Source organism: Papio anubis, chromosome 11 (genome assembly GCF_008728515.1).
Source record: "Papio anubis isolate 15944 chromosome 11, Panubis1.0, whole genome shotgun sequence".
Lineage (NCBI taxonomy): Eukaryota > Metazoa > Chordata > Mammalia > Primates > Cercopithecidae > Papio > Papio anubis.
The window spans coordinates 62,272,901-62,286,901 of NC_044986.1; the positions used below are offsets into that span (position 1 = coordinate 62,272,901).

At 36.3% G+C, this 14,001-nt stretch overlaps 1 protein-coding gene across 9 annotated transcripts in view; it reads right to left on the minus strand.

Moving 5' to 3' along the window:
- The window catches only part of CTNNA3 (catenin alpha 3), a 1,832,183-nt gene that overhangs the window by 185,971 nt on the left and 1,632,211 nt on the right, over positions 1-14,001 (minus strand). For all 9 annotated transcript variants that reach the window (XM_009214841.4, XM_009214844.4, XM_009214842.4 and 6 more), the window contains one exon: positions 4,341-4,433. In XM_009214841.4, the coding sequence (XP_009213105.3) occupies positions 4,341-4,433 (93 nt within the window). The remainder of the gene's footprint in view (positions 1-4,340; positions 4,434-14,001) is intronic.

Consider the following 14,001-nt stretch of genomic DNA (forward strand, 5'->3'; position numbering starts at 1 on the left):
TCCTCTGCTGTTTCCATTGCCACTTCATAAGTCATGCATTATTGGTCTTTTAATGTTTTGTTCTCATTGACCACAGACTCTAAATCATTATATGTGAGTTACAGACCTTTACAATGCCTAGTGGCATTTGCCACCGGTGACAACAATAATAAATGATGTTGAGCTGAAGCTAGGAGGAATGAAATACAGAAAGTAAAATGATAATAAATAACTGTCACTCCATTTCTAAACAGTGCCTGGTTCTAGCACATGTTCAACACAGCAGAGTCTGCATAATCCAAGAACTAAAAAGGAATTTACTCTTTAGTAATAGCAACAACAAAAAAGAAATTCATTTACGCATCTTGTGCTGTGCCCCTAAATTCCACACTGAGCATGGCATGAGTATTTAAAGAGTTCTCAACAGAGTCTCCTTCAATATCTCATAGTATCTTCTGAAAGTGAGAGTGCACGTGAAGTGTGCCAAAAGTTATACTCAGTCCAATGGATATGAAATTACAGCAATTATGGCTAGAATGTGACAATAATGTCTCAGATGGATATGAGACTGAAGACATAAATATCATTTTATTATTATAAGGAGCATGGAACACAGATATTAGCATAAAGAATATGGGACTCAAGAATACAAGATATCTGGTAGATATTGTAAAACCTATCTAAATATAATGCTGGTTCTTGTTGAGTGATTTGGGTGGAGACCAAATTTGAGCTATCCTTTTCCTTGGCCATCTGTCTCATAAACTTAACTTATGAGAGTAGAATCTGTTGTAATAAACTCCCAAGGCAGATAAAATGTAAGGGGTGTTATTGGTATCAAATCTTCTACAATATAAAATAATTTCTCTTCGAAATGTAAAGGAAAATTTGTGTCTTCCCCTTGTCAGACAGCCGTGACACCGTTTGCTCGGTCCTCTTTCTCATTCCATCAATGACACATCAGGTTTATTGCTCTGGTGGCAGTCTATCTGTTGCTTAGTAAAGGACTTTTCCTAACTTTATTTCCTAAGTAAATTGACATGTGGCAATCACAGAAGGTCTCCGAGTCTGACGACATAATCCTCTTAACAGACAAGTTACATAAATCTGAGCCTTAGTGATCTTATTAGTAAAACTGGAATAATATTAATATAGCAAAGTTAATGTGAAATTTAAGTAAATGGTATATGTGGAGTAATTTTCTTCTATTATTTTCTTCCAAAAAGCAGAGTCTGAGATTGGAAGGTAGTTTGTTTGGGAAATAGATATTAGAAAACAGAACTGGGAGCCTGGAAAGAACGAATCAGGAAAGAAAGGAGAGCCAGTCTAAAGACACAGTATCAACATGGTTACACTTGATCCTCCTGGGGACCCTTTCAGGTTCCGTGGAAAATGCATTTCCGAATTGTCTATCTTAGAAATAGAATAGGGCTATTGGTCAAGAGTCGCTCTATGTGGGGGTCATGCTTCATATGAAGTTGTATACGTATTATCACTAAGCAGTTATCAGACGGATTCCACATAGCAGTTGCTAGGGAGCCCCAATGCAGGAAGTGAATAAAATCCAAATTATTTAGGATTTATGCAGAGGAGATTTGTAAGAGCAGAGAATAGCCAGGTTGCATATAACGTTGCCACCAGTAGATTTCACAATTTCGTGGTCCCGATCTATCTTGTCACTAAATAGTGGTGAAGTTTTCACCCAGCGTCATATTCTGAATGAACTGGATTGTCTGAGAACTGTGCATAGCAGAACACTAATATAAGATGCAGAGCAGTTTCAGGGTAATTTCCACAACATTAGGAGCAGTGGCTTCTATGAAAGATCCTTAAGATTCAGAACCACAGAGATAATCAAGTTTGTAACCTATAATGGGCAGCCAGTCATCTAGCTGGCCTGGCCTATACTTTGGACCAAGAACAAAAATACAAATGAAAATAGTAGTAATAATAAGTTTACCATCTTATCATATAATGTGGAAGTTTTTGAAACACTTCCATATGCATTATCTTATTTGAAGTTACCAATGATGCTGTGAGAAACTATGGTATTATTCATCTCATTTTTCAAATGAGTAAGTTTGGTTTTCTAACCAAGTCTTCATCGTCTACAAGTTCTAAGCCAGAATAAAAACTGAGGTGTGTTTATCCTAATTCCGGCATTCTAAAAAGAGCCTTAATTTTAATAAAATTTCCTTTGGTCAATTACTTTGTAAGCCTTGACACCTACACTTCACCTTCAGTGACATCAGCCTGAGTGAACCACGCACCCACTTCCCTGAAAGCATGAGCAAAGCTTACCTTTAGCAAAATGTGTTTCCAATTCAATTTCCATTCACAAGATGTGATCTCTAACAATGATGCCAACTAGATTTGAAGGAAACTAAATCCAGATGCTGTGTGACACTAGACGGTTTTTAACACAAATTGGCTACTAGAGGGCTGACAAATACCCCGAATAATCTGTAACAAACTCAAGAAAGTAGCATTTCCCAATATGTCACCAAATACTATCTATCTGGCTATGTAATAATGGTTAATGGTGTCTACTTGGAGAACTTTTTTTTCTGCACTAAAATGAAATATTCCTATTACCAAAATTTGAGATAAACAATGTTTCTGATAAAACATAGATTTTATTTTCTTGGCTGATAAATATTATTTCTAGGCAATCTGAACGTCTGAAAACATGGAACTTTCCCAAATTTATCTTTTCCCATATTATGTTTCACCATATTTTCTGCATTTTATAGTAAATGAGAAAATACTTAGCACACTGTAAAAACAAATATGTAAATGCAAGATATTATTGTTAATAAAAAGATATAGCTAAGTTCTAACGAGATAGCTTTATAAACATTCATTTCACATGTATGAAAGTAGATAAATAGAAGCAAAACATTTTACATAATATGTTGTGGGATTTTTGAAAAGGCAATCCAAAAGAATAGTAGAAACAGAATCTAACTTTCTGCATCTGTTTAAAATTAGATATTTTTCAGTGTATTCACTTACTTTCCATTCTTAGGAAATAGAAATCCAAAGGATTATAGGTAAAATTTGGTAAAGCCTAAAGTTTTTTTGTTTTTTTTTTTCAAGTCAATGTCCACAAGCCATAGAGTAGAATAGAATATCAAAACATGTAAGGTAATATCAATATTTTTATTAAAGGAAATGTGCACTAACATGCATTTGTGACATGGAGTTTACCAAACAAGTCTCTGCTTAAAATGTTTCTGAGGAGCTTGTATAACAGTATGTCTACAAAAACAGAGTGTGCGCCAGCCTTTCAATGTAAGTTTTTCAACATCAGATAGATCCATGAGAGACCAGAAAACAGAGGGAAAGGTTAGGAATTTGCTTCTATCTCCAAATTTTATGTCACTGAATTTAACTAGCCTAATAATAATACTAACAATGATGACCATGATAATCATACTATTGTTGCTGCTACTACTACTATGAATAATAGTAACTAATAGTTATTGAGAAGTTAGTATGAACTAGGTGCTATATAAGTGCTCTGTTAGTTGACTCAGTTAATTCCCACAGTAATCCTCATATGAAGGATACTATTAGCACCTCTGCTTTACAAATGAAGGAACTGAGGTACAGAGAAGCTAACTGACTTTCCCAAGTAACACCCCAGAAAGAGGTGGCAGATTCACATGCATTCCCAGGAAGCCTTAGGCATCATGCTGTACTACGTGGGTTTCAGATCCAAGGTTTATAGTTTGGTCTGCAATTGCAAGCTGTAAGTGGCTAGGATGCCAAACTTTCACAGATACCCAGGCACTGGGTGGGAGTAAAGTAAAGTACAATATCTCAGAGTAATTCAGAAATCAGAATGAACATATTTGGAGTTGTGTGTGATGGTAGTGGTCATGGTGGTGGTGGAGGTGGTAGGGGTGGTGGTGGTGGTGGTGTGTGTGTGTATGTTTTTGGGGGCAGGCACAGGAGAAGTTATTGTTGAGAAAGAAAAGTAGATCATTGACTCAGATGAGTTTTCTTTTCCACTAGAATTTCGGAGTATACTTACAACTTCTTCGTTTCTTTTTTCTACTCTAAGCAAACACGTACATATTTCACTTTTATATTCCCATGACTCCTATAAAGATCAAAAGCAGTATGGAGTGATTCAGTACATGACCTGAAATGGACTTACTGTGAGCTCTCAAGATAGAGGAAAGTAATTCCTCTCATGTGGCTTCCCTTAATGCTAAGGCTTTTCTCCATGTGCTTCACAGAACTAGCTCCAGATCCAGGAGTCCCACCTGTTAGAGGCTGCCTGGATTGACAAAGGGAGGGCACAGCCTTCAGTGACACAGTGCATGCTTCTCCCACTAGGGGAAGTGACATACCCTATCAGTTTTCCCTTCAGTCTGAATGCTGGTGTGACTGCGGACCTCATGTTCCTCTTCAAGGTCAGAAACATCCTCCAGTTCCTCTGGAGTCTATAAAAAGAAAGCAAAAACATTGCCAGTGGGAATGTAAAAGCATTTCTTCTTTGGAAAACAACATGGCAGTACTTTAAAAGGGTAATCCTAGTGTTACCATATGACCCAGCAATTTCACTCCCAGTTGTATATTCAAGAGAAACAAAGGCATACCTCCACACAAATACATATACACAAATGTTCACAGGAGCATCAGTCATGATAGCTAACAAATGGAAACCAAATGTATACCTACTCATGAATGGATAAACAAAATATGTACATGTGTACAATGGAATATAATTTGGCCACAAAAAGGAGCAAAGTACTGATACACACCACAACACAGGTGAACCTTGAAAACAACATCCTAAGTGAAGGGAGCCAGCCACAAAAGGCCATATATTGTGTGATCCCATTTACGTGAAGAGTCTACAACAGGTCAATCTATAGAGAGAGAGATTTAATTAGTGGTTCTAGGTGCTAGGGGAAAGGGGAAATGGGCAATGACAGCTGACGGGTATGTGGTTTCTCTTTGAGATGATAACAATATTCTGCAGTTAGATAGTAGGAATGATCACAAACCCTTCTGAATCTACTAAAAAACACTGAGTTTTATCCTTTAAAATGGTGAGTTTTTATGGTATATGAATTATATTCCAATAAATTATGAGAGAAAAAGAAAGCAAAAAAATGATCACAAGGAAAATTTTATTTCAGCGAATAGCAATTTGGCTACCCACTATGTGGTTACTGCAAACTAAGATGCTTACACTTGATAAATGCATCAGATAATTATCATTAAAATCATATATCATCAAAATGCCACGAGAAATTATCAAGAAATTAAAATTTTAGGGACTTAATAAATAATTTAACTTGAAATTCAGTGTCTTTTATAAAGAGTTAGCTAACTTCCATCGCTTGTTTCAATTTCAGCTTAAATACCTCTTTCTCAGGGAGGTGTCTTGCTCAGGAATCCTCTAGACTGGGCTGGATTCTCTGCCAAGTGTTTCCTAGCCCCCTCTACTTTAACTGCCATTATGATCATCATACTTTAATATATCATTGCTGAATTAGGCAGCTAATGGTTGAACTGTCTATTCTGTGAGGCAAGGACATGTCTTCCTTGTCATTTTTGCTAATACAGGTCAAAGTACTTAACAAGAATTAGCCTAGTATTTGTTTCAGTGCACAAGGTCTCAATATTTTTTTTTATTTCAATAGCCTTGGGGATACAAGTGGGTTTTGGTTACACAGATGAATTGCATAGATGTGAAGTCTGAGATTTTAGTGGGTCCTTCATCCAAGTAGTGTACACTGTACCCAATATGTAGTTTTTTATTCCTGACCTCTCTCCCATCCTCCCTGCTTCTGAGTCTCCAATGTCCATTATTCCACTCTGTATGATTCCTTTGCTAGAAAATCCTGGTGACAAACCCAGAAAATAAGTATTTAGGTTTCATAGAAAACAACCAAAAATGAAGTAGAAGATGTCCTTGGGTCTGTATCTTTCATGCATATACGGTTGTTGAAGACTGGAAAGGGGCAGATCCTGTCTCCTTAGACTAGCTCTGATTTGCCTTAAATCTTGCTTCACACACAGACATTCTGTTTATTTTCAGGGTTGCCAAGAGCCTTTCATCTCTTGGGAGCACTCCAGAGATGGGGACATTTGATGATTAGCTCATATTATAGAGCAAAACTACCAATTTCCTATTCATTAATGGCTTCAGATTCTTTCACATCTCATAGATCTTTAACCAGCACGTTCTTTGTTCTCACACACTTGCACTGAGCACTACCCATCCCTTTGCAGAGGAGCATTTTGCATTTATTTCAACCAATTCCTATCAGATATTAACATTTCCCCTCTCACCAAAGCCTTCAATGTGCTATATTTAATCTATATGTTGATCTCTTTGCAATCCTTCTTCGCTGCAACTACATGCAGCTATTATCTTAGGACAATTTATTCTTTCTTCTTAGGTATTAATAGCACGAGTTCATCACTATATAATTTCTATACAATCATATATCTCATTATTAGCCATTTTGTATATTCTTTTCACAGTATTCTTGAGGAAGCATCTTTGCAATTTCCTTCATTGTTATATCAACATTTGAACAAATTCAGTTAATCAAATTCTCTTTCTCGTGCCCTGTTGTTTTGCAACTGAAGGTTGTCTGGTGTCCCCACTGTGATCTGTCTCTTATAAATGTCTCGTGTTTATTATTTGGGTTAGATCCTATCATTAAATGACAAATAACTTCATCATCCACTCCAATAGTTTATTCAGCCCCCAAAATAAAGTAACAAACTAAGAACCATTGCTGCTATCAGAAGTCACAAGTGCCATTTTTGTTGGGGATGCTGTAGGAAGAGATAAGCCTACCACTTACGCCCACATACTTCTGTGCTTTTCTTTTGTGTTTAACATGGGACTAATAGTTTTCTTGCAAAGCTACAAAAACTGACCTCTTCTTTTCATGAACAAAATCAGTGGGGGAGTGTTCAAAACACTTGCTGACAGCATTTCACATTCTGTAAGGCATGGTGTTGGATGGTATTGTGAAAATAAATAGTTAAATACAAAATGCTACAATTTAAGTGGAAACTAAGAAAGAGATAGGAGTACTCTAATAATTTTGAGGGCAATACATTAACTCCTCCAGTACCACAGACAAATAATAGAAACAGCAAATATCCCAGCACTTTGGGAGGCCCAGGTGGGTGGACCATCTGAGGTCAGGAGTGTGAAACCAGCCTGACCAAAATGGAGAAACCCTGTCCCTACTAAAAATACAAAATTAGCCGGGAGTGGTGGCACATGCCTGTAATCCCAGCTACTCGGGAGGTTGAGGCAAGAGAATCGCTTGAACCTGGGAGGCAGAGGCTGCAGTGAGCTGAGATCGTGCCATTGCACTCCAGCCTGGGCAACAAGAGCAAAACTCCATTTCAAACAAAAAAAAAAAAAAAAAGAAAAGAAAAGAAAGGGGGAGAGGAGGGATGATAGAGTACCCTAGATCATGCATTCTTAAAATAGTCTGCTTCTACCTATCTGGTAAACATCTGCAAGTTTTGTTGTGTGTGTGTGTGTGTGTGTGTGTGTGTGTGTGTATGTACGTTTCTAATCAATTTTCATTGTGTGAAAGATTAACCATCTTAGAGGCAGTGTTATATATTAGAAAGGTCCTATAATATTGAGTAATCCAGACCTGAATCTGAGTTCTGGTCCTCTAACGAGTGATTATAGGACCTTGGGCAACATGTGTTCTCTTTTAAAGTTTAGTTCCCTCTGAATAAAATTTGGATAATAATACCTAATTCCAAAGGTTGTTGTGAGGCTCAATTGTACTAAGATGCTTTGGGTAAGAGCTTAGCCCATAGACATAGCTGGGTTGTGGCAAAAGTTTATTTCTGTTCGTTGCTTTTCCTCTTCTTTCTCCACTATTCTGTACCTCATCCCAATATACCCCTTTATATTTTTATTAAATATTTATATAAATTTATCCAAATTTTAATCACTTTTATTCCAAATTTAATAATTTTAATCCATTTTAATCCAAATTTATTTTTGAATTGGGACTTTGGATAAGCCACCAATGTTTCTGTACTTTGGATTCTACACAGACATTATTTTGGGTTGACATGGTACTTTTACTAGTTATCTCTAGTTACAGTTACCTGAGTTTGATTATCTAATGTCATTGTTCTAAACAGTGTTTGATATAATTCCCCATGCACTGCTTCTTCTAAACTCCATGTAAGAGATCTCTTTTAATTGGACTTTAATCATGTCTAAGAGTGAAACTATCTCTTAAACTGGTCTCAGCAAAGATTCACTCTAGCATGATTCTCAGGGATGATAGAAATACTTTGTCTTCTTTAAGCTGGGCTGTCTCTAAACCAGACCAAGATGAAGGGAGCCCATTTTTTTTTTTCAGAAAAAGTGTTAATCAAGGCAGATATTAATGTTATTTCTCATGTCAGAATTGTGAAAATGTCTTTCCTATTTTCCTATTTTACCTCTGGCTTATTATGGAGTCTTCCTTAGGCAGCTCAAAAGTGATTTGGAATAGGTTTAGTTTCTTCACCTGTAAAATAGCATAAATACTACCTAATTTTTAGAGTTATTGTAAAGATAAAACAAGATGATGGACATTATTCAGTGACTAGGAAATACTAAACTATTGTTGTTTATTAATATTAAAACTAAATTATTAATATTGTTCATGATTATTATAGATTATCATTACTGTTGTTATCTCACTTGATTCATGCAAAAGAGGCCAAAAACAAGTATAGAAGTTGAAGTTGAAAACATTCAGGCTGAGGTGTTTACAGAGAAGCCAGGGCAGCAATGACATAGTAGTAAAACATTAACACTTCAGGGGCACAATAAATTTCTCATATATGTGTGTGTGTGTATGTATATATACAAATATATATCCTTTTTTCCATAAGGGGTTCAATCCTTTCTATTGACATTATCTCATTAATTCCTTCAGCATCCCTAATGAAACAGGTGGCCTTATTACAACTAAAAATTCACTTGCACAGACTTTATAAATATTTAATATTAAAATACAACAAAGAAACTTGCAGTTGCTAAATTTCAAAGAAGAAACAGGAAGAAAATAAAGAAGAAATAAAAAGAATTACAAATACTGTGGAAAACAGGAGTCATGCTTGGTTTCTTCTCAGAATTGTGTTTGATCTAAATCATACACATGATTTATTATAAATATCATTCACTGGCTAGCTTTCGCTGACTTACTACAATCAAATAACTGCCATAGTCATGTCAGGAGTGGTCTCACACTCAGAGAATCTCTTAGGAAACACGCTATGAATGTCCACCTCAAGCAGGAGGCTAATGTCACATGTTCAGTGATTTCATTCTAGCTGAGGTGGTAACGTAGGATGATTTTGCAATGTCAAAATGGAGAGTTCAGAATTAAAATACATTTAAAAAATAAAAATATATCAATGACCCAATGCCAAATTAAAGAAAATTAAGACATGTCCCTTATTGAACACACACACACGAACACATACACATGAACACACACTAAAGTTCCTGCCCCACACCTTTGACCATGAGACTGGCACTCTACCTTATAAATGTTCGAGAAACTAGTGACATTACTGTTACACGGACCCTTTTTCTCCTCAAACATGTCCCACTTGTCAGCAGTTTCCAAGTCAGTTTTAAGGCTCTTTGTGTCTTTCTATTTACTCCTTCTTGCAGGCTGGATCTTTCTCGGCATGGGAGCTCAGATGCTCTCTACTCAGAGAAGTCACCCCTGGCCAGTCTAACTAAAGTTAACCATTTTTCCCATTGCATTTATTTCTTATATTAGTCTATATATTTTCTTTAGGTCCTTTTTCATGATTTTCACCTAAAATTATATTTTTTCTTCATTGTTTTCATTATTTTTGGCAAGTGGGTTTTTTTTTTTTTTTTTTTGGTGGGATATATTTTTGGTCTTACCCCTGCAAGAATATAACTTACATGAAAATACGGATGTTGTTTGTCTCATTTTCCACTCTGAGGACATGAAATGGCACATAGTATGTGCTCAATTTTTCTATTTCCTAGCTGAATAAAGGAACAAATAATTTAATTACTGGCAACCTTTTGTTATTGATCAATTTCACGTGAAAACCATGGGACCATTTTTGAGCTGTAGAGAATGTTTACTCCTTTGCTTTCTGTCTTTAGTAAGTATTGAATCAATAATTCCTAGGCTAAAGAAAAGTATGTGCAAAGATTCCTGAATTTAAAAAAAAAAATCCTATGGAAACTAGAGATGAGATTTTGCGTACAGAAAGGTTTTCTATAAGCTCAGAAGAGATTCTCAGATGTGGAGAACTAAAACATTTATGATTCCATAATCAGTAGCAACTTGTCCTACTCCTTTACAATCCAATATGGATTATGAAAAGACTTCAGAAAAAAATGTCATCCAGTAAACCCAGACCAGTGTTTCAAGTCTCAGCACAGCCCTGTGCCACAAACTTGTCACGGAAACAGTGGTAGACCTGAAAGGGTTACGTGGGCTGGGACAATAGATGTCTCATTGGTAACGAGTGTGGGTAAATGACAGTGATCAGTGAGGTTTCCTGATGTTTTGATGCAGCCCAAGCCTCCAGAGACAGACTTAGCCTCAAGAGAAGGGTTTCTCAGTCTTAGCATTGTTGACGTCTTGATCTGAATAACTCCAGTTTTGAGAATCTGGTTTATGTATTGTAAGAAGTTTAGCACCAACCCTAGCTTCTATCTACCACACACATTAGGACCCTCTCAAGTCATGAGATATAATTAAACATGTTTCCAGACATTACCAAATATCCTCTGGAAATTTGAGGGCTTAGGAATCACCCATTTGAGAACCACTGCTCAAGAATTTTGGCTCACTTGGCCCAACATAGGCAGCAGGAGTAAGGGAAGGCCCAAGAATGACTATATTTAAATTTCCCATAAGCCAAGTTAAAAACTAAATTTACTTGCAAATAAGTATATAAACTGAAAGTCATATTCCATATAATAACATTATGATAACATTATGTTTACGAGACAAAAGAGGGAAGGCATTTTACTCTTAACCAGACTACTGGAAGAAGATATCAGAAAATGTATGAAAATAAAATCTAATTTGCAGACTTTTTAAAATTTGTTTTTTAAATTTTTAATTGATAATAATTGTATATATTATATATTTATGTAATGTACTGTGACGTTTATAACAGTATATGTTTACCTTATGAAATGATTAAATTCTAATTAGCAAATCTATCTCCTCACTTATGTATCATATTTTTGTGGTGAAAACAATATAAAAAAAGGTCTGGGTGTGGTGGTTCATGCCTGTAATCCCAACACTTTGGGAGGCCAAGGTGACTGGATCACCTGTGGTCAGCAATTCAAGACCAGCCTGGCCAACATGGTGAAACCCTGTCTCTACTAAAAATCCAAAAATTAGCAGAGTGTGGTTTTGTGTGCCTGTAATCCCAGCTACTCGGGAGGCTGAGGCAAGGGAATCATTTGAACCTGGGAGGCAGAGGTTGCAGTGAGCCAATAGGATCATGCCACTGCACTGCAGCCTGGGTGACAGAACGAGACTCTGTCTAAAAAAAAACAAAAAAATAAAAATAAAAAAAGATTCAAATCAATATGCCTAAGAGATATCTGCATTTTCATGTTCACAATAGCTAAGAGATGGAAGCAACCAAGGTGTCTATCATTGGATGAATGAATAAAGAAAATGTGAGCTCTGTCTCTCAACATATATACACACAAACATATACACACAGTGAAATAATATTTAGCCTTAAAAAAAGAAGTTCTATCATTTGTTTGTCATCTTAATACCAGAATTTAACAAGCTGCTTTCATTCTGCTGAAATTGGTTTTATCTTTTATTCATAATGAGATTATCTAAAGATATCCAGTGCTAATCTAAGTTTGCTTGATTAACTCAACTCAAGTTGACTCAACTAACATATTCGATTGTCTTACATATACAGTCGTGGTGCTTAACAATCAGGACACATCCTGAGAAATGTGGCATTATGTGAATTTGTCACTGAGCAAATATCATAGAGTATACTCAAACAAACCTAGATGGTATAACCTACTACACACATAGGCTATATGGTAAAACCCATTGCTCCTAAGCTACAAACCTGTATGGCATGTTACTGTACTGAATACTATAGGCAACTGTAACACAGTGGTAATATTTGTGTATCTAAACATATTTAAACATAGAAAAGGTAAGGTGTTGTGTCACGATGTTAAGATAGCTATGGCATCTGATATAGTTTGGATTTGTGTTCCCGACAAAATCTCATGTTGAATTATAATCCCCAGTGTTGAGGGAGGGACCTGGTGGGAGGTGATTGGATTATTGGGGCAGACTTCCTCCTTGCTCTTCTCATGACAGTGAGTGAGTTTTCACAAGATCTATTTAAAAGTGTATAGCATCTCCTCCTCGGCTCTCTTCTTCTACCTCCTGCCCTGTAGATGTGCCTGCTTCTCCTTCACCTTCTGCCATGATTGTAAGTTTCCTGAGGCCCCTCCAGCCATGCTTCCTGTACAACCTGTGGAACTGTGTGCCAATCAAAACTCTTTTATTTATAAATTACCCAGTCTCAGGTAGTTCTTTATAGTAAAGTGAGAACAAATAATACAATGTCATTAGGTATTATGAAAATAGGAATTTTTCGGTTCTATTATAACCTTCTTAAGGGACCATTGTCCTATATGCAGTCCATCACTGAATGAAACATTGTCATGTGGGGCATGACTGTATGTAGACACAAACTATTATGGTAGATACTGGGAATCTTGAAGGAAATAAAACACAATCCTTGCCCTCAAGGGAGATAAAGGGTAAGAATATTAGATGGAGATGATAGATATTCCATAGAGTTATATGATTTGAGGCTGAAGTTGAGTGGTTAGACGTGAAAAAATTTCCTGGGATGTGTCAGGCAGAAGAGGGGAATAAGTGTAAAGTATCTGAGGAAAAACTGGGAAGATATTTCTTATATCGTCAGAAAGCTGGTAGGCTTGTGTTATGGTGGAATATTAATGGAACTTGAAGTTAAGATACTTGGGTATCCTAACTAAATTAGTTGTTTTTTGTTAGGCAAATCTCAGAATTTTCCTAAGCTTAAATTCCTTGACCTTTAAAATGAAGATGAGAAGTAAGTAAAATTGGTAATTTTTGTAAATCCTTTGAATTTTCAGTTTTTATGAATTGATGCTTAAACTGAAAACATACTAAAAATACACAAAAAATTAGCCAGGCGTGGTGGCAGGTGCCTGTAGTCCCAGCTACTCGGGAGGCTGAGGCAGGAAAATGTTCATGTTATCCAAAGTGATTCAATGCAATTCTTATCAAAATCCAAATGACTTTTTTCCCAAAACAGAATATAAATCCCTTTATGTTTGATAAACCATTTTTCCCTTTTCCAACATGTTAAGAATATGAGAGGCAGGTGAATCACGAGGTCAGGAGTTCAAGACCAGCCTGGCCAATATGGTGAAACCTTGTCTCTACTAAAAAATACAAAAATTAGCCAGGTGTGATGGCAGATGCCTGTAGTCCCAGCTACTCAGGAAGCTGAGGCAAGAGAATTGCTTGAACCCGGGAGGTGGAGGTTGCAGTGAGCAGAGATTGCACCACTGCACTCCAGCCTGGGCAACAGAGCAAGATTCTGTCAAAAGACAAACACACACAAAAAGAATATGAATTATTCCATAGGATAAAATTAAGAGGTCTAGGTGAATATTTGACCTCACTACAATAATTGAAATACAGTTTGACAAATTTAAGTTGCAGAATGCAAAAATATATGCTAAAGTAAAAGGAAAAAATATGTCTATAATGTACTAAAGGGTATGATGAAACATGTAGCCAAATAGGACACTGTAGGTACATAAATCTTAAGCATACAGAGTATTGCTGTCAGAGGACACACAACCCTGAGCCTTAGTTGTTCATCTATTTTCTAAGAAGCAAGTTTCTATTAGATCACTATCTAGAAAGCTACCCAGGCCAGCAGGCATCA